The sequence below is a fragment of the Haemaphysalis longicornis genome, unplaced genomic scaffold, assembly GCF_048455015.1.
Source record: "Haemaphysalis longicornis isolate Haplotype H1 unplaced genomic scaffold, Haemaphysalis longicornis Haplotype H1 scaffold_6, whole genome shotgun sequence".
NCBI classification, from domain to species: Eukaryota; Metazoa; Arthropoda; class Arachnida; order Ixodida; family Ixodidae; genus Haemaphysalis; species Haemaphysalis longicornis.
In genome coordinates, this window is record NW_027526407.1 from 172,806,236 (window position 1) to 172,827,563 (window position 21,328).

Genomic DNA, 21,328 nt, shown 5'->3' on the forward strand with positions numbered 1-21,328 from the left:
TAGAATAAATTAGTGGAGCGCTTTTACCTACACCATCTTCACGTTTTGTACGCTGCAAATTGGCACGTTTTTGGATGGGTAGGTAAAGAAGTAGCTATGTTAAGTAGCTTACTAACTTCCGTAATCTTAATTTATGTAATGTCCAACTCGATGCATTCTTTAGAGACTATGAAATAGTATTCAACTGCATCCCTCGTCAAAGAATAATCACAAAACTTCTAGCCTTTGCCCACATCCGCTGATATTATCCTGGGCTAGATGCCCTTCAACTCATCGCTGCCAGTTCACAACCGAAGACTGTGAACGGATGAATCGTGAACGGATGGTCTTGGATAGATTTGATTAGCAAAAAAAAAATAGCGCCCTTCCACTCTGTGAAGAAGGATGACCTGCAAAGCTCTGTGCAGTTCACGAAGTGCATGAAACCAAACACGTTTATTTCTAACTTTCTATTAAGCATACTTCCAAGCCAGTGAGCTGAATGCAGCTTGACAAAACCAGCTTTATTCTAGAAAACAAACACGGAGCTGTGTGCTTCCATCCCGTGTATTGGACATCTTATGTTTGTAACCAAATTCGCTCGACCACTGCGGACACCGTATAGGTCGCATTGGGCCATTTGATGTCCTCGTTTGAACCTCGCGCCAGCGCATCGGACATGTCATTGGTAAGGATATGGAGCGTGCATGAAACCTGTAGCTGCGCGTGCTCCCCCTCCCTCGTCTTTCCACTCCCAACCCGTGCATTTCAGACGTGGCCACTGGGGACTTTTAAGTCGGCTTGTGTATGTGGGTACTTGATGTGAACTCCTGCCGCGCTGTCACCCGAGATGTAGCGAGGGAGTGGTTCCAGGGATCCTTGCACATCGATGGGAATGTTCACTATGTGGCCTCGGGTTCCGTACTAACCGCGGCCGTGAGAGAGCCGCTTTATGCACACAAACCGCAAACGGGGTGCGATCAAGTGCTCCTCGACCGCGTTCAGGCCAGCGAGACGAGACGGGTGCCGCGGGTACACGAAGCCGAAGGCGGTCGCGCACTTGGGCATCACAATTTTGTAGCGTAAGCTACACTAGCCGAGGTTGAGCGGTTTCGCGTGTGCAGTGAAGGGCCGTTCTGCGCAAGCGCGAGGAGCATCAGATTGGTTTGGATCGAACCGGACTGGATTAGAGTGGCTTGGATTGGATTGGCTTGGATTGGATTGGATTTGATTTGGATTGGATTGGATTGGATTAAATTGGGTAGTGTTGGATTGAAATCCAATCCAATTGGAGTACGGGTGTGTAGAGAATTGGGTCTGCTCATTCGCCGGTCTGCGCATTTCAGAGGAGTGACATCATAGCCGCGGCAGATGCACTGGCGCCGCCGCGTGCCTAGCCAACGCCGCCTGTATCAACAGTGCCTAACGCGTGAGCAAAAAATGGCCAAACAGCCACTCTCCTGTTGCTCTCTCCTACCCTTCCCCGCTCCGTAGCCTTCCAGCGTGCTTTCGTGTCCGCCAGCCAGCGCCGCTTCTCGGAAACTATGCAAAATAGTGAAAAGTTTGTTTAGCGTTCCCGAGGCGGCGCTCCTACGCCTTCGTGTTTTTCACCATGCCTGTCTGTCCTGGTCCGTCACTGATAAAACTTCCTTTGTCACGAAGCAAAATCCCTTGCGCTGCAGCAGGCTGAAGCCGACTTTGCGCGCTTATCTACTCGGATCACAGGGCCTGAAATTTTCTGAGTGGGGCATCCCACCTCTATCCCCTCCGCATTTAGGTATTGTTTTGACCCCGCTGTTCGCACTCCGCATCGGTACGCACTTCTAAAATTGAGGACTGTACTGTAGAAGCACCCGGACAGCGTGGCGGGATCCCAGCTGCTTATCCTTTTGTTTTCTATAATTTTCTGAAGTTTACAAGCACGTGATATTATTGGAAAGTAATCGTAGAAGTGAGCGCCTGAACAAAAAACGCGCACGCAAGTTTTTCTTCTCTAAATACTTCAGAAAAAAAATATCAGTAAAATAATGGCTGCCCCAGCAGAAAATATCGTTTTTCTGTTAGCTATATGTCTACCCGACAATCAGTATGTTCTTACACTATTTCAGTTCGCCTCCGTCTTTATCTTTCGAAAAATGCAGCAAGTATGAAGCGAGCGACACGTTGAACGAGATCCCCAGTGCGCCATAGAACTAGCCCCCTCGCGGCTAAGATGTAAGCGAAACGGCCCTTGAAGCCCAACAGGCAAGCTGACAGACACACGTCGTAGAAGTGGGTGCAGCGTTCGCGACTCGCGAGCAGTGACGTAAGGCGAGATGTCCGCCGGATAGGGCCACATAGTGGATCAGTGCCTGAACTAAGCGTCCCTACCCTTCCCATTGAAAAGCGCGCGACGCGTCAGGCAATGTTAATAGAGGCGGCTTGATAGCCGTTTCGTGTGGCTCCTGGAGAGCTGTGCTGCGCATGCTCGAGGAGCATTGACTAGACTGGATTGAATTGGATTGGATTGGATTACATTGGAAATCGTTTTAGCAGCAGTAAGCATAGCATAATAATCAACTAATCCTAGACAATCAGGAAACCTAAGAATAAGCAGCTGAACCTTAGCGCATGCTACCTATATCCTGGCATAGCCGAGCTTAGAAACTGCTAATTTTATAGTAGGGACTCCTTGCACGTTCCGCACACCATGAACTCCTTAACAATGGAAGCCCTTTGCGGGAAGTCTCCGGCCAGCACCCGAAGCGTGGACTCCTTTCCATCTAAATCTTTGACTTTTCCCATTTTGTGGACATCACTGTCGAACGAGACTCTATCGCACTCTTCGCAAGTGACGCCGAAATCGCGATCAAGAAAATTTTGTTTGAATTTTGAATGGGCGCCTTTGAATGCGTTGTCCTGCCTGGCGGCGCGGTAACGGCGGATTGTCGCGGAATCGTCGGTGTTGCGTCGTTGTGCGTCGCCTTGACGGTTCGACCGTCGGCGCTTTGCCTCAGCTTCCCGTTCCTCGACAGTTCATGATTCTCTGCAGCGACCTTGATTCTCCCTCCGGAGTTCGCGGTCTTGCCTTGTTCATCGAATTATCTCTGTCGCTCCAGGGGGTAACGACTTGTGGCCGTCCCATGGCTCGCAGGTTGCACTCACCATGAACTATTCAACGGTGGGAGTTCTCTGCTAGAATCGTTTGATCAGAATCCGAAGTTCCGCCTCCTTTCCGTTCCTATCTTTGCGTTTCCGATTTTTTTATTTCGTAGTTATCGAACCAGAGTGTATCGAACCAAAGTTTGAAACTGCTGCCAAAAAGGCAATCGATGAAATCGCGTTTTAAATCAAGTAAATCGCGCTGCATTGTCTGGGGTAGCGGCTTTGTGGTTTTCGCATTCATTCGCGCTGCTGTGCGTGCCGATGCTCCTTGAATTGCCACTGTTATTCCTCTGAGCGAACGACACGCATCCTTCCCGATGCAAGTTAAAAGTGCAGTTATCAGCCGATTGGGAAACTTGTGGAAGTCGCATCGTTGGTGGAGAGGGGAATAACCGCTGTAAAATACGGGTCGCCGATTCAGAGTAGGAGCACCGGAGAGCCGCCGGGTAAATCCGCTTCACCAGAATAAAAACTTTAGGGGGGAGGGGGGTTAGGCATATACCGCTTCGCAATAAAGCCGCCGAGAAGCGCCCACGGAACTCACGGAATTCTAACCCGTATGTGGTTACCTACTTTCGAGGAAACAACTTGCGCCTATTGCAGTCGTACAAGCAAGGAAGGGTGCTTTCTGGTGGTGCCGTCTTTAGAATTCAACGCAACAGCCCTAGCCGTGATCACAAAGAACTTTGACCACCAAAAAAGTGAAAAGTGCATCCCTCTCGAGTGGAAGAAAAAGCATTTGCGATGTAAGAGCATTTACGCCTGCAGGATCCCAAGGAAACCGTGAAAGCCACCAAAGACAAAGACTCACAAATTCGGCAGACTCACAAATCGGGCACACCATGTAGGCCTATTTTCAGTGAAATAAAGTCCTGGCAACAAGAAATGAGCCATATTTTTCAGAAACATTTGAATGCTCTGCATAATAATGAACCTTATACTACTAGAAATTGTGTCAATGTCTTGCAAGTGTTGAAAGAATACCAACCAGTCAGTTGGGGTTAGATTTTCTGATGACGTGATAGACCTATACTATTCCATACCACGTGAGCATTTGCTCGCTACTGTCCAGTCTTGCATCGATGAGAATAGAGCGCTGCAATTTCAAAATTTCACTGCCATAATGGTAGCAAAATTCATGGTAACGCTGGAGTTTCATCATAATTCCACTTTTATGTCTTTTGAAGTAAAACAGTACCTACAACATCATGGCATTTGTATCGCGTCCTTTGTCGCGCAGATTCTGCGGTGCAGATCAAACCTTTTATGACGCCCTTGACTCCAATGTTCTTGTCATTTTTAGATATTGGGACAATTTTTCAGCGGTTTTTCTTTAAAATAACCCCGGGGGTGCACCTTCCAACAGTAGGTTATAAAAAATTATACAGCTTTTTAATCCACAAGGGAAAGGCCTATCCTTTAACCACGAAGTACCTGTTCACAATGAACTGCAGTTTTTAGACATTGCCATGAGGTTTTCTGGAGAGAATGTCGGTGATACAATCCACGTGCTCAGAAAGAACTGCTGCCCCATGTATCGGCGCATTCGAAAACAGTCAAAAGGGCAATACTTTGCTCATTCCTAAATCTGTTTTACAAAAATTTTGTGCTCAAAAGATGCGGGGAAGTTTTATTTGTCAAAGTTGCCACTTGACCGGTTTCCTTGGCACTGTTGCGGTCGCGGTGCAAAGAGGTTGCCCTACAAAGTGGAAGGAGAGACGAAGGCTTAAGATAGTTACCGGCCGCACAAACGAATGTCATGTCTTACATGCACAGAGTGTCCCACAACATGAAAAGGTGAGAGATAGATACAGGATCACCCTTGCGTTCTCTATCTTTTGTAATGTTGCGCGCCTGTGCACGCGCACACCGGGTGAACGTAGGAAAGCCAACGGAAAAAACACTTAAATCGCCATGTCGATTGTGCTGTCGGTGTTTTGTACCTGTTCCGCTAACTTGAGGAAGGTCTTACGTTTGTCCAATGCGCCGTTCCGTCAACGAGAGAGCGAGGTAACATGACTTGTCGCTGGAAACAGATAACGAAGCACATTTGCTTACCCACTGTCATGCTTGCGGTTGTGAGACACGGTTCAATGAAATCAACATATTATACCAAAGCAAACACAAGGAGGCAAGGGGGTTAGCTGAAGAGTATTTAATGAGAAAAATAGCGAATGACTGCGTGAGTGATACCTCTGCAGCACTGTAGGGAAACGAAATGAGCTTTCTTGATAACATGCTGTACGCTTATGTTTGTTGTTATCATCTGTGTATACCTACTACCCTTATTTCTCGCCCTCTCTATTTTTTTAGGAATATAAGCGCATGCGTAATCCAATAAAATAGTTGGAAGTTGGCGCCTGTCCTGTCTACCCTCTTCACCGTCCGTGTAGTTTCTTTGGGCTTTAAATCCTGACAATCCTCCACCATCGCCTGTCTGCATTCACGTACTACAGTCGTACGGGGTACCTCAAGTTTTAGCTCTCGGCCCTCATTAATTTTTTATCTATGTTAATGATTTTCCGTGAGGTGTTTTCTCGTCCACTTGGTTAATCGCGGTTCACTGTGTTCTCTACTTTCTACTAAATAAGATCTGATTTATTGATTGTAGGGTTTAACGAGCAGACGCAACGTAGGCGATGAGGCGCACCGTACTGGAGCGCTCCGGATTAATTCTGACCACCTGGGGATCTATAACGTGCACCGAAATCTCGTAAACACGGGCGTTTTTGCTTTTCGCCTAAACAAGATCTGCTCCTCCTCCAAAATGGCCTAGCCCGCTTTGAAAACTGGTGCTCGCTGTGAACGTTGAAACTTATTTCGAAGTGGAAATTCATGCACGTTACCCGGACACACTCTGACCTTACCTTTACATATTTGCTTAAGTCAACCAACTTATCGCGGGTGGAGACCTCCCGGTACCTCGGTGTCATTATATTCAGAAAATTAAACTGTTCTGATCACATCCAAAAACTTCGCGCCTCTGCCTCTAGAATCCTCGGGTACATCAGAAGATCACTATCATGCTCACCTGCTGGAGTCCGTCAGTTGGCATACTCAACCTTTGCGTGCACTGCGCTTAAATACGCTTCAGCTATTTGGAATCCCCATCAAACCTATTTCACCAATTTCCATGAGTCAATCTAAAATCGCGCAGCCCATTTTGTATCTCGACATACGGCTTTCCTTCGAGCATCTCCGCCATAAAACCGTCCCTCTGTCTCCCCACCCTCGCGTCAAGGCGAAAAAGCGCAAGACTGTCTTTTTCATAGAATATATTATACATACCCCGACATGCACACATCATTATTGTTACCACCATTCCTCACTTCACGCCGCCTACGTAACTCAATGAGCAAGCAGCATCTTTGTGGTTGTACAATAGTATCTTACGAATCTTTTCTTCCTATTTCCATAGACGAGTGGAATAACCTGACTAAATAAAAAAGTATTGAACATGAACTAAATATATTCACGCAATCATAACCAGTCAACATATACCGCTATCTCTCATGACTAAACAGCGTGTAGGAGATTCAGAATGAAGTTCAATCAAATTCAGATGCTGGTGTTCCGATTTCTCTTCATCTCTGGTTGTGCTTGCTTTCTTTATTCCCTCATACCCAATGGGCTGAAGTGATTCTTATTTTTTGGGTGCCAGAAGTTTCGTTGCTTGCTTTGTGTGGACACATCTATCTCTTATTGGTGCCCCATGCGTTGTTTCCTTCCGTTTTTTTCCTTGTGATTCCACAAGCTAAAACTGCTGCAGCTGTCTCTCCAACCCTGCTTTTCGACAACATTGCTTGATTACTTCCTTACTACTGTCTCATCCTTTCAATAATTGTGTACAATCTGTTGTTGTATTGTCTCCTATTTTTCTGTGTCTTCTTTTAAGACCCTGTTGCAATCGGTCTCTTCTGTTTGTTCTCCAAAACTTTGTAACCCTGTTTTACATGTTGGCTCATCTTTTTTTTATTGGTGGTTCATTTTGTTTTTTTTTCCTTTTCTGTTTCGATGAACATGTGCGAGCTGCCGTGTTTTCACCTACCCTACTTAAGTAATCTTGTTATTGCTTTTATCGTGTTTCGTTCTCTCAGTTATAATGAACATTTGCAAGCTGACGTGTCCGCCTCCCCTTATGTACTTGCGAAGATAGAGCCTTCAAAAGGGCCTTCAACGGTTCGGGCACGTACGCCGTTCCAGCCGAAGCTCTCCTTTGCAATTTCGCTTTTATCGAGCGGCAACTAGCATTATGATAAATAAATAGGCAGGGTACTGATCTCAGCATATGCCACTGCATTTTGATCGTTTCTGAGCATTCGTTCGCGCAGAGCAGCACTCACTGTTACATTTTCGAAAAAAAGATCTTTGCGCTTTTACTGTGAGAGAAAAACTGCAGAACACATTTATCTGTTACTTTTTGTACAGATTTCTGCACCACAGCGAACCCTTTGCATCACTTGCTACCAGACGAGGAGAAACAAGAATTGCGGAAATTCACGCACGAGTATCTTGTTGAATGGGTGGAGAAAAATTCTGGGCAACTCATTAATGACTGCAAGCGAATCGTGATTCATGCCCACAAACCGTCGATATAAAATTCAAAGGTAAAAAGAAATAAAATATTGCTTGACTACCTTGAGAGTTTTCCTGCATTTTTGAACGTAACTGCATTATTCATTAGCTGACAGCAACGAAGTCATTCAAAGTGCGATCAAAGTGGGTTCCACGCCCTCAACAACTCTAATTTTTCTGTAGGTGCCGCTTACATTGAACTACACCAAAAGAAATTCGGACACGTTGACACTTGTTCAATTTATTTGTGTGCGAGATTTCGGCGCACGTTAAAGATTCCCAGGTGGTCAAAATTATTCTGGGGCCCTCCAGTACGGTGCCGCCTCATCGCCTGCGTTCCGTCGGCGCGTTAAAACGCTACAATCAAGCAATCAATTCTTCAAGTTATTGCACAAACTACAAAATTCGGCCAAGGGCTTCACCCGGTCACCTAGAACTTGGTTGATACGGGGCTAATTGAGCACTGGCTCTGTGCCATTAAACCAACAAGCTGTGATGAACTTCCTGGGAAATTGTTTTGCTGTTGAAGACTTCAGAAGGGCTGCGGACGGTATTCAGAGTCTGTCCTCCACTACATGTGTTTCCTGGACTCGGGTTAGGGCTAGGTACCGCAGTGCCTTTACATGCCAGAACTAGTTTGAATGATGTCCTCGACTGCAAGATGGAGTGGAAGATGGTTCTGGAATACGGGGTAAGTGTCTGCAGTTTCTCGTAGCGATTTCAAAACGTGTTTCTGGAAAGGATGTATTTAGAACTGAGTGTTTCGCATTGAAACCGCATGTTCTTGTAAGGCTTAAGCCATTTCTGACTTCCAAGTCCGTGCATTTCAGCATAGACCACTATGCAGACGTATTTACCTCCTTAATCCTCCGAACCACCAACCCAAAACCCATGATCTTTCCACCCGAGCCTACCTACGTAACAATTCCATGATCCTTACTTCAGCCTAGGTACACCTCCCACCCCGGCCCATATCTGCTCGGACTGTCGGGCCTATTATCCGGTACGAGTAAGTCACCTTTGAACGCTTCACGTGTCGTGTACCAGCCCTGGATCCGTCCCGCATGAGGATCCCCGGACTCAGACAGAATCGTGCTGGAGTAGCTTCCTGGCTTTTGACAAGCAGATGTGCTTCCCAAATAGCCTGTAACTATTTTCCCTTTTCTGCTGGCTCCCTTATTAGAGCCAACTTGGGTTACATTTGCAATAAAACATTTTACAGCAGCAACTCGACATTGAGCGGTTTGGCTTCTCATGGGGAGTGTCGTATCGTCTCAAAAAAAGGAGGCGAACAGAAAAAAGAGCCGAATTGCTTTGCTGCTCACATGGATTTTAACATCGTTCTCTACGGAATTGATGTTGAAGAAAAAAAGTCGCAGTGTACACCCTCAGCATTCTGAAGTACTCAAATCTCAAAGGTGTACACATGCTAAAGGTATTAATCGGTGCTTCTGCAGGACCTCTCACGCTTTTGTGAGCCATAGTTTCAAAGCCCAGGCGTAAGACAGAGCCTGTGTTGAGATGGCGATGTGTTTAAAAAGCTGGACCGTTGCAAAGATGACGTGATGGTGATAAGGGGTTCAATATCGACAGCGAAAGAGGGCACTTAGAATTCTGGTTATTCACCACCTCTTCTTTGCAAACAGTAGCAGTTCTCTTTCAAGGAGAACTGATACTTCGTCAGAACTGCGCAGGAGAAATGCGCAAAATTTACGGTTTCACGTTGTTCGAACTGCCAAAACGGCCGCTGCGTTTGGAGGTGTCAACAGTGGCTGATGAAGCAATAAATACGATTTCTTGAATACTGCATCTGTGAGATATAATACTGGATCACAAGGGGTTTCGCCCATATGTCTAGGTCGCCCTGTTGTACCGTGAACGCATAGAATCATACAGTACTGTGCAAGCATAAGCTTTAAAGCATAATTTCGTGCTGCCATAATGGCCACCTTGAGAACCCCGGCAGCTACGCCTGTTTTCTGTGCAACTTGGATTCCTGTGGCTTGAAATTAAAACTGTGCCCCTTATTTGTTGTAACGTAGTTTATGTTTGAGCGCCTGCTGTCGGCAGGCTGAGTGCCAGTTTTTGACCACAGTTTTATGTAAATCATACCCTTCTAGACATTTTCTTATTGTAGATGATGTGGGTCGTTTGAACTACTGCTCGTTGAATTATAAATTATTTAGCTAGTAGCACTGTTTTGCAAGCAAAAAAAAATGTTGAAAAGGAAGAGTCATTTAAAGGATGTTCCTTCATTTACACACCAAACAGGAACATCATTTGTTATGAAGTAATATTTTGAATGATCCTTATGGCAACTTAATCTAGTGGCAATTGTAGTGTTTCAACTATCGTGATGTTTTTATTTATTATGTGTTCAACAAACAAGACAGATATATTGTTGTTTTCCTGCTGCTCGAATCATTTGACCAAAGGTAGAGTGTGTTAAGTTAGGTGTAGCATGATTCGGGACACATATATTACAAAATATCGTTGCTAAGGAGCTTGTATGGGCAGCGCCCGTCAAGAGCTCGATCTTTCGGTGTCTCATGTCGTCGTCGTCTCATGTTGTCGTATTATCATGTAGTCACTGCACTAAAACAAAGGAACACTAGTTTTCCAACGCCCCGCGCTTCTTCTTAGCATACTTTTTAGCATGCTGCGGCGAGTGACACGAAGAAAACTTACGGCCCGTCCGTCCCATTTATTCGCTTAAATCAGGTTCAACGCAAGAGAGGGCGCCACCACCTTCGCAAGCGCGCAATTTCTCCTCCTGTCGGAGCTTCACCGGCGCCCAAACCGTGCGCAGGACGAGTGGCACGAGAGAGAGTTACAATATTTCAACACACTTACGCGCTGCATGCTTTGCCCCTCCGCAGGTTTCAGGTTAGTGAAGATGGCCCGAGATTTTAAAGCAAATCTTTCTAGCTCTACCAGCCAGCGGTTTTTTCGTGGCGTGCGGGACAACAAACTCCCAATGCGTCGTTGGCTGCGGCGGGGGAGAAGGAGGCAGAGGGTTTTACTCACGGAGCACCGTGTAGATGGCGCGGCGAATTTACCCAGCGTTGCCCGCGCGGCAGTGCCTGTTCGCCGGCGGCGGCGTCGGTGGTACGGCTTTGCGTCTACTTTAGTAGACAGTTGTTGTGGACCTGTTTTGGCGCAGTTTCGCGTCCATTGCGCGGTTCCTTCGAACGTCTTGATTAACTTATTCGACAGCCAGGGTAACCCGCTCCCGACGACATTCAGTGGTCGTACGGCAAACAAACGTTAAGATTGGTTTTTAGAGCGGGAAAGCAAAATTTTGAGAGCACATGCAGACATCTGGCCGCTCGAGGAACGCTCTTTTGCGCCCTGCAATTGCCACGAATGGGACTCCGTTTCCTAAATTGGTGATTACCAATTCTCTTGTGTTTTAAGCGGTATTATAAAAGGGGAAAGTAGCAACTGGTTCTGATAAACAGCGATTACAAAATTCCCTCCGCTCTCTCGCAATTCTCAAACTTACTTAAATATCTAGTTTTAATCGGTGTACACGGGAATCGCTAAGCTTCCATGCCGAATTGTTTCAGTGTCTGCGCTTGTGTCTCTCGGTAGTGTAGCCTCAAGCTAGCATAATATGATGGCTACTGTCGGGCTTTTCGGCACGCCAACTGGTGCGGTAATGAAACGCACGTGTCGCGCGGCGCCTGGAAACGTCGCGCATTCCGAGGAAGGTCGCGCCTGCCCGCACCGGATGCGCCAAATCGCCACCACATGGGGTTGGACCCCCACGAAGGACTCGCTCTTGCCCCTTCCCCGGCCCCAGCGACAAGACGAGGGGATGAAGACAAGAGAGACGCGGCCCGGGCGCAGGAGAGCTCGGCCCGCCGTCTTCGGGCTCCGCGCGAGTATTGTTTTTTAGTCGCCCGCCGGGCTGTAAATAAATGTACAGTTTTGTATCGGAGGCTGAGTTTGTCGGTTGGAGATACCCGGGGTGAGATCCTCAGCGCTACTGCGGATTGGAGGAGAAGCCCCGGCGAAAAGAACATCACGAAGATAACTGGCGCAGTCGACAGGATCTTCAACATCGACGACTCAGCCGGCCGGCGGGCGAGACAGGCCCTCGACGGACGGAGCAGGTGGAGAAGTCGCGGCCTGCTGAACGGGATCGGCGGGAGCAGCGAACTCGCCGTCCAGGTGGAGAAGCGGCTCGATCGGCGCTCAAAGGACTTCTCAACGGCGACCGAGGGAATCTCTGCGGCATGCTGAGCGGCGGAGAAGCAGCTTGACCAGCGGTCAGTGGAGGCATCGGCAGCCCATTGAGCGTGCAGCGGCAGGAGGAGCGAGCTGTCGGCAGGCGAGAAATCAGCTGGCCATTGTTTGGCGGACACCTCGGCTGAAGGAGCCGCGCCTACATGGATACCCCATCTGCAGCGGTGCGGCATCTCTACAGGCACCGAGCTATGCAGGTCAGTGCCTCTCGTGATCCTGGGTGCGTGGCTCACCATGACATGTAGGGGGTGCCTCATGAGCAGCCCTGAGATAATGGGGGGTGGTTAGCTAGGCATGGTGCAGCTCAGTGTGAGTGCTGACGAGGCAGCGAGCGTCAGAATTAGGTCAGCCATGTCTTTCGCTGACGAGATGGCCCTACTGCAGGCGAAATTAAAGGTCGTTGAGGCGGAGTTAGCAACGGAACGCCTAAGGAGTGAGCGTTTGAGAAGCGCTAACAACGCCACCGCCTCATCGACCGGGCAGCAAGCACAAGGGTGCAGCGAGATGGATGGGAGATTAGATTGCATGAGCATGCTGGAAGGGGTGCTCGTAGATATGCGCTCCCAGGAAGCGCTTGTGCTTGAATGGTTCGCTGATGCCGAGGCCATGCTAGACTCCTACTGTGTTCCGCCAAAATGGCGAGCAGGGGTAATTCTTCCCTACTTGAGCGTGAGAGCTAGAGGGTTCCTGGCTGGACTCTCGGGGGAGCAGCGGAAGAGCTACTTAGTTCTTAAAGCAGCAGTACTGAAGGGGCTGAGGCTGGCTTCAGTTGAGCGTGAGCCCGTCGTCGCACCATGCGGAGGCACAGAACATTCCGTGAGCGTGTGCGAGCGGCCAGTTGCTTTGCATGATGCAGAAAGACGGGAATCGCGCGAGGAATGCGATGCAGTTAGTGTCGCGCACACTGCATCTTTTGTTTCTGGAGATCCCCAAATGTCATGTCGTGAAAATGTGATCGCCATGGGGAGCTCCAGCGAATCGAAAGAGGAAAGCGTAAATCATTGTACGGCTGCTTATGTAATGCAACCCCAGGCAGTCGCAGGTAGGACTGCAGGCGTAGCTGAACAGACAGTCAGTGTCAGCGGTAATGTGACCGCTAAGCAGCCCTCTGCTGCTTGCGCTGACCAACCGTGCGTCGGGCAGCACGGCGCTCCGAGCGCAGAAGCGGCCGATCCCGAGAGTTCGTCCAGAAAGAGGCGAAAGCGTCAGGCAGCTTCACCTAAGTGCAGCTTGGCTGCAGCGCATGCTGACGAGCCAGCAGTGGTCCCTTCCCGAGCGAGGAAGCGAGGAGGAGATGGGCCCCTGATACTGTTGTGTGAGGGTGTGCGGCGCATGGCAAGAGCGTTTTCGGACGACGACGGCCGGTGCGTACCGCTTTTTAAAGGAAGATCGCTCTGAATGAGCTAGATGAGGATTGTGGCTATTTTGTCATGGTGACCTGCAGCCAGGGTCATATGGGGCACTGGCCACGCTGGTTGTGTGTCGTCAAGTGAAAGAGTGACGGTACACGTGTGGAAAGGGTGTGTGATGTGCGTGTGTTGTGTGTGAAACATTCCGAAAGTTATGTTTCACAGTGGCGGTGGAGGTGTCGGGCTTTTCGGCACGCCAACTGGTGCGGTAATGAAACGCACGTGTCGCGCGGCGCCTGAAACGTCGCGCATTCCGAGGAAGGTCGCGCCTGCCCGCACCGGATGCGCCAAATCGCCACCACATGGGGTTGGACCCCCACGAAGGACTCGCTCTTGCCCCTTCCCCGGCCCCAGCGACAAGACGAGGGGATGAAGACAAGAGAGACGCGGCCCGGGCGCAGGAGAGCTCGGCCCGCCGTCTTCGGGCTCCGCGCGAGTACTGTTTTTTAGTCGCCCGCCGGGCTGTAAATAAATGTACAGTTTTGTATCGGAGGCTGAGTTTGTCGGTTGAGGATACCCGGAGTCAGATCTTCAGCGCTACTGCGGATTGGAGGAGAAGCCCCGGCGAAAAGAACATCAAGAAGATAACTGCTACGTTCCGCTGTTTCACCCTTGGAAAGAAGCTCCTCTCCAGTTCTTTTTCTCCCGACTCACGGCCGGGCAACAGCGGCGGCATCCGCCGTTCTAGCCCGCCGTGGGCGACGCTGCTGCTGCGCTCGGGAGGCTGCCCCCGTGTATTCCGGTAACGGCTGGCAGAACCTCTGGTTTCACTCTTTGTAGAACCACGTGTGTGAATTCAAGTGACGCCGGATGGGCATTGTTGTGGGTGTCATTTCAAGTTTTTTTTTCCAACCACCTTCACATATTGAATTGGAGCCAATTTTTTTTTCATTATAAAACGGTCGGTTTTTTTTGAAAAACATGGACATGTGGTTTATTTGTAAACAACATGCACAAGCCGAAGTCTTCGTGAAAACATTCATCCCGAGCCTTCGATTGTTTACGCGTTTTCTTGCTTCATTTGCACGGCTTGTAGGCGTGAATTACCAGCCTTTGTAAGTCAACCAGAAGTGTTCCCGAGCTTGTCTTTGAAAGCTGGTCCACAAAATCACGAGTAAATTTCTTGAGCTCTTCTTTTTGCTTGTCGGATATCAAACGATAGATTGGATTCGCAGTGGTGTAAAAAACTGAAAAAAAGAAAACAGAAGCAAAACCAAAGATTAGGTACACAGTAGTCAAGGCTACTTGGGAATTTTCCATCAGTTTGACCAACAGTGTCCTAAGAAACAACCCATGTTTCGCAATCAAAATGTAGAATTAAGTCCTGCGACTGGGGAAATTCAAGATATTCGACCGAAAAAGGCGCGAGAACTGTAGAAATGAATCAAGCACTCAAAGCGGTGCAACTACAAGCGACTACAACTACAACTACCCATGTGCAAGTCGAGGTTAGATAATAAATATTGGCACATAGGTGACACACCCTTGAAAACAGGGTTCATAGTCCAGGTTTCGACAGAAATACTCTTGGTCCGATTGGTCCCACTTAAAACAAAGCTGAACAATTTTTTTAAACTATCTTGAAAAAAATTCATGGCCAATCGCTAAGCGATTGATTTCAGCACTGTAAACGGTCGCACGTTGGGAGACCTAATCCAACCAACCACTTCGCTTCATCACAATGAGTCTGTTTAACATGGATGGGAGCTTAGAACATTATTTTCGAAATATCAATTTTTCCCACTTTACAGCGAAATGAAGAACTACGGCGCTTCTTGTTCGGTGTAGCGCTCATTGAATGTGTTTTCTCTTGTTAGTTATTATTATTCTGTTACTATCATGGCTTGATATTTTTATTTACAAGATACTGCAGGCATGAAGCCTAAGCAGGAGATCTGCCTTGCAGCAGTGCCGTGGCCACACTATTTTTCTGAAGCGTACAAGTCTGACTTCCCAGTGCCGTTGGTGTTTAGGCGACGCCAACGTGATGGCGACGTGGAATCAAATCCTTGTCCCATCCCCATCACCAATGCGGAAGAGAAGTTGGAGTTGGTGAATGGCAAAATTATACAACTAATAATAGTAGGCCAATAAACCTCTCTGAATGGGATCCTGCATAACCGCCTAGGCTTAGGGACCCATTCAAGAAAACTGAAAACACGTTCGTGACCTTGAATGTAAAATCTGGGCGGTTACGCCAACGGGAGCGTGCTAATAATGGTCTTAAATCCAGAAATAATAAACCAGAAAAATTTTCCCGAAGCACGAATGTGATAACAGGTGTGTTCTCGAAGGTGTGTTCTGGAATTGTTTCCTTAGCTCGAATGTGATAACAGCTGTGCTCCAAAACTATCGGCCATTTGTTCGGGAGATGTTTGTACATTCATCGATGTTCACGTAGAAAGTACAAATCCCCATTTATGCAGCCTCCTCGACAATGAACACAGTTCTGACAGCGCTCTGGCCATTGTAGGAAACACTTTCAGAGCGCTTATAAACAGCGAAGCAGTTATTGGTCGAGCCTTTCATGGGGCGAACTGTAGTAACGCAGCGGCACCAACCTGAAAAGCGCACAGCCTAGCGGCGAGGAAATCAAGCGCCAAGCAAACATGCAGCAAGTTAAAAAAGTGCTTGTACGAGACACTTATATATTGAGCTTCCAAGTAACGTAAAAACACAACTGCGCCTGTTTGCAGATGACTCCGTTCTTTATAACTCCTTCATTCTTCTAACGACACAAAATGGCATATGCCTCTAAACCTCACTAATGCAAAGTCATGTCCTTCACGCATAAACACACCACCACACACGAAACCATTAAGCCGGTTCCCATTGACCTTACTTGCACTTACAAATATCAAGGCGTTTATCTGACGTCATCAGTAACATGAGTGAAACATATTGAAACCATTCGTTCAGAAGCTTCGCGCACATTAGGCTACTTACGGCGTAACTTGCGATCTGCATGTCCTGACATAAGAAAACTCCCATATCTAAGATACCTGCGACCAAAACTTGAGTACGCATCGTCCATGTCACCTTCTCACAAGATTATCTCGAAGACGAGTTGGAAGCCGTTGAAAACTGCGCAGCTCGTTTCATTATGTCCCAATATTCGAGACATATCAGCGTAGCTGCACTAAAACAAACATTGTCACTCTCATCACTCGCTTCACGTCGCATAACTTCTCGTGTCTGCCTCCTCCACACTTTCTTTTACTTCAACAGGTCGGGGGCACCCTCTCGTAAAACGGTCATGATCTCGCCTCTCCAATACGCAGCCCTTGATGTCCATAAAATGCCGGACGATGGCGATGAGCAGTTCATTTTTCCCCAATGCCATAACACTCTTGAATGCACTGCCACATAATATTGTTTCTTGCAGGAACCGCCAAACATTTCGCGATAAACTAACGCCTTTCCAAAATCCAAATGATACGTTCTAAGAGCACATTTACCTCTTGCGTTTATAGCTGGGTTTTTACAGCCCTGGCAGAATTTATTTATCGCCTGTCATGTATTTTTATGCTTCGTTATGCGTGTTCTTGTCGTTTGTTTTCTTTCTTTGTTTATTTGTTGTAATGAGTTTCCAGCTTCATATTGTTACATTGTCATGAAACGTCTAACATCGATGTACCCCCCCCCTATGTTATGCCTTCGGGCCCTTAAAGTTGAATAAATGAAATGAAATGAAATGAAATGAAGTCTTTTCTAAACTATTAAATCTTGTAGCCGTGTTTTTTACCAGTATAAATTCTTGAGAAAAAAGAAAACATTGCTTATATTTCCGGCAAAGCATAAATACATGAGTGATGCTTGCATTGTTCTTTTTATTAAAAATGCATGGCTGCTCGATTTTGCTGATTGAAAACCAAAATACGCAGTGAAGAAACAAAAAGCGCTCGCGGTGCCCCTTCGTGTCAGGGTTCAAAGTTCAGAGGTCACAAACGGTTCCAGTAGATGGAGCTAGCAGTGGAATGCGGAAAAAATGAATTGGCACAAACGAGAATCCATCTACTGGCTTTGAGGACTTCTATTAAGCGCAGCCTTGTGATTATGGAACGCAAGGTAGCTTCGCTGTTGACGTTAAAATGAGCGTCCGCGCTGGTAGGTCAGTAATGCTGGCCTAATTTCTTCTTGTTTATTTGGAGTAGGAAATATTATTTCCCTCCTCCTTACTAAATTGATATCCTTTTGTAACGAAAGAACAACGGGGACAAGACCGGAGCCATGGCTTCCAGAAACGGGGATAACTTCATGATGCGGGAAATCTCTGTGATAATAATGGTGACTACAGGCGCACAGCCAACGAGAGATTTGACATATTTCCGCGCGCAATGTTCAAATTTGTAATTAAGGTGTATAAGCAGCGTCCTTCAATGTTCCGGCATAGGCGCTGCAGCGCGAACCGAACGCTCTAGCTGTTCGAGGGCTGAACCTGGCGCCCCGCTCGATTTCGTTTCTGCGTGCTCCTCGTGGGAACACGTCCCTTCTGGCACGATGCTCGCGCAAAGAGCCCCCTGGTTGTCCGATAGCTTGAGTGGCAGCTTGGACTCCTCGCTGAGTTAGGAGCTGAGGTGCCGCTCTAGGTGCGTTTCGGACTTGCCTAGCCTGAGTTGCGGTTCAGCCTTGAAGGCGCGGACTGTTTACCCGTCGTCCGTAACACCTTGGGTCACTTTTCTTCAAGAGCGCCTCAAGACGGTGCTGCTTTTGGCGGCCCGATGCTTCTGCTCAGGCGTCTTGCGAAAAGAGCCATACGGTCGCAATGTGCAGCCTGCTCAATTTTAACACGTCTTTCATTCCCGGATAAACGAAGATTTTGCTGACGTCATATCCGTCACGGAAGTGACGCCAGTACAACAAAGCAAGCGGCCCGTAAAGGGTGTACCCCCGCACACACAGTTCTTGTGGAGAAGCGACAGTTAGCACTAAACAGTACGTTATACTTAGGGTTTGTCGTTTCCGGGTTATATATTTTAACACGAAAGTGTTTTGTGCCGCGTTACCCCAAGATTTCACTGACGTCATATCAGTCACAGAAATGACACCAGACACCTTTGCCGAAGTGACCTGTCAGCAGGACGTCGCTCGCCAAGCACGGCCACAAGACAGCCGCCGACCCGCAAATCATGCTCAGCTGCACATTTCACTTTCGCGTTTTACTGATTCCTATGACCGAGGAATCAACCGCAGTTTTTTCACCGAACGCATCAGGCAAAGTCATCGTAATCTCCAGTTTCACCATCTCCGTGATCGTACAGCAGCTATGACCTCTCAGCAATTCTGTCGTGTTCAGAGTGGGGGAATGTCGCCTGTCCGCGACTGTCAGTTTTCGGTCGAGAAACGTCTCTTCGCGAGAATCACGCTACTGGACTTCCAGTGCATTCCGCCGCAAGTCCTGCTTGGGGGACGACGTGTAGGGAGACTTTTTTATACGTGGTGTCCTAGGTGCAGGCAAGAAACGCTGGTTTCGTGTGGGCAGGCAGGCGTAGCTTATACAATCAGAATGCTCAAAGGCCTCTGAATTCTTCGTCGGCTTAAAACGGCTGATCACATCCCTCACTTTCTCTCGGGAGAAAATCGCTTAGAGGAGAAAAAACAAGTCTACAATCCTAAAAGTTTGGTTTTCAGTTCGTGACTCGAAGCCGTGTAAAGCTATCAATAAGTAATATTCTTTGTTGCGTTTCCAGCGGTGCGTGCGCCGTTGTGTCACTTTCAGGACAGCCAAGCGCCGCCAAGGTGAAGCGAACGACTACCAAGCTCTACATGCAGCTCGCTGTAACGTTCCCACTCCCGTAGGTTTATATGTATTGCAGTGAATGTGTACCGGGTAACCCTGAAATTTTCTGTTCTGGGGTATGCCTTGGCCAACGGGTATAGTGGTGTTCCAGATGTGTCTTGTGAGTTTCTTGAGTTAGCTTTTTTGTAGTTTCTGACCCTGACGAGTTTATTTTCGTGTTAAGTGTCTAAAGGTTTCAATATGGCTTCTGTGTTTCTTCACGCGCACTCGAAGCGACGAGCGAAGGTTGTTCCGCTTTTATACCTGCAGGGTATTGTAGTGTCTCAAAACCCTGCATGAGTGCCACCTTCGCCGCTGCTGTGACGTTTGGTGATAGCCGGCTTTTAGTAAGGTCCCGTAACAATGCACTCTTCATAAAGTCGGGAACGAAGATGTACCTACTCGAATTTATGCGGTGGAGGCTCTACGTCCTCTCTCACGTCCTGGACATCACGGTTTTTGTCGTAGGCGTGAACTGACGCTGAATCATCAATGCATGCGACTGGAATAACCTTTCCTTCTTCAAGCTTGTCGACAATTTGCGCTCGTGGCGCTACCTCATGAAAGGCTTCCACCTGCAAGTCCTTTCGTTCAGCCTCATCTACCGCCTGGATCGTTCAGGGCTGGGCTGAAACGACGGGTGGTTTCTTAACGGAAGAATCAGACTCGTTAGCGGACAAAATTGGTCTCAGTCGTCTTTTCGTCTCCTCGTAGGGCTTAAAGTACGGAGGGCTCCTAAGGGTTTGTTTTGTTCCTCGCTTCACGATGTCGGGAAGGATTCGAGGTATGAGAGACGTGGCACTGGAATTCGGCGCGACAACTTGTGAAGTAGACGTGCGGGAGCAAAGGTGGGAGGTGGTCGCCTGGAAACGGGAAGTGCTGTTCTCAGTAAACTTTATGCCCGGTGGCATCAGGTCCTTCAAGGTTGATCGCGGCAGACTGCGGGCCCGCATATCCTTTCCTGGGATTGCAACACGTCGTAATAATCACGTTGAAACTCGTCTCCTCCGAGCAGCCCACCTACCGCCTCGTTCAGCTGGTTGAGTTCGGTGTCTTTTTGAGTGCGTTAATTTCCTTCAGCACGTCGAATTCAGATGGCGAGTGGGCTTCTGTCAGGTTCGGGACAGTAATATTAAGAGAACGAAAAACTTTCGACGAGACTACGTTCTATTGCTCCAAACCACCCAAAATAAACACAACATAAACAGATACAGAGATGTGGGAATAACAAAAGGTGAGCGTGGCTAACTCTTGGCAGAACGTTACAGTTCAAACAAAAGTAAAGAAAGTGCGCGGTTTGTCACCGTGAATGGTCCACCGCACCTCACTTTCCGGTAGCGCACTCAGGGCGTGTCATCTCGTGGCCGAAGGTAGGGCAACGCGCTCCGAGCTCCCGTCGCTGAAGAGCCGACGCAGCTCTCTTGGAACGTCGCTGCCTTCTGCCGATGTCCGACGAGACAACTTGCTTGCGGGAGAGGGCGTCAGGGGTTTTGTTGTGAAGGACCTCTTGGACGTGGTCCGGGTCAGGGCACCCGGCCGCCAGCGTTCCGGTCTCTCGTCACCTTCGGTGTTCTTCTTCCGCTGATCCTTCCGCCAGCTGCTGTCGCTGGCCGCGTCCCATTGGCTGGTCGCCGGCGCAAGCTCGTGCCGTGGTCGCGGGCCTTCGGTGCCATAGCCGGTGTCGATGACCTTCGCGCCGCGTGCCTTGCGTCTTCTTTGTTGTCGTCCTCTTCATCGTCATTGTCTTCGTTTTCACTCGTGACAATATCCCCCCACTTAAGCATTTTTCTCTGAAAAATGTCTGCTCACTGATGTCCAACACACCATGTACACAGTCCTTGGGGAGCAGTCGCAGAATATCTAGTCGTCACAAATGCAGTTGGAACGTCCCCAAGAGCAAATAGGAGCTCACAAAACACTGATCACCGTCGATAATGAGTGAACACACCAAGTGAACACACCAACTACATTTATAGACGACATTTAGGTTAAACCTCAGACCAGACATTAACCAAAAAGGCAATCAGGCAGATAGCTTATCCCTTTTTCGACAGTGGCTACGGTGCCACTCCCTGCTTCTTACGTACACACGTCTGGCCGCGTAGTTCAAGGGCTTTCCATTTAAATCATATGGTTCCCGCACACATCCGCACTTTCTGACAGACCGTGGAAAAGACTGAACAATGTGTCT

The 21,328-nt window shown here is 48.2% G+C and overlaps 2 protein-coding genes across 3 annotated transcripts in view; one reads left to right on the forward strand and one right to left on the reverse strand.

The window, feature by feature from the left end:
• The window catches only part of LOC144141272 (uncharacterized), a 32,613-nt gene extending 24,854 nt beyond the window's left edge, over positions 1 to 7,759 (forward strand). For both annotated transcript variants that reach the window (XM_077672849.1, XM_077672850.1), the window contains exon 5: positions 7,552 to 7,759. In XM_077672849.1, coding sequence (XP_077528975.1) covers positions 7,552 to 7,721 — 170 coding nt within the window. In that variant the 3' untranslated portion in view covers positions 7,722 to 7,759. The remainder of the gene's footprint in view (positions 1 to 7,551) is intronic.
• A 6,495-nt stretch (positions 7,760 to 14,254) lies between these two features.
• Positions 14,255 to 21,328, reverse strand: part of LOC144142065 (uncharacterized) — a 44,322-nt gene continuing 37,248 nt past the window's right edge. The window contains exon 5 of the mRNA XM_077673493.1: positions 14,255 to 14,545. Coding sequence (XP_077529619.1) covers positions 14,376 to 14,545 — 170 coding nt within the window. The 3' untranslated portion in view covers positions 14,255 to 14,375. The remainder of the gene's footprint in view (positions 14,546 to 21,328) is intronic.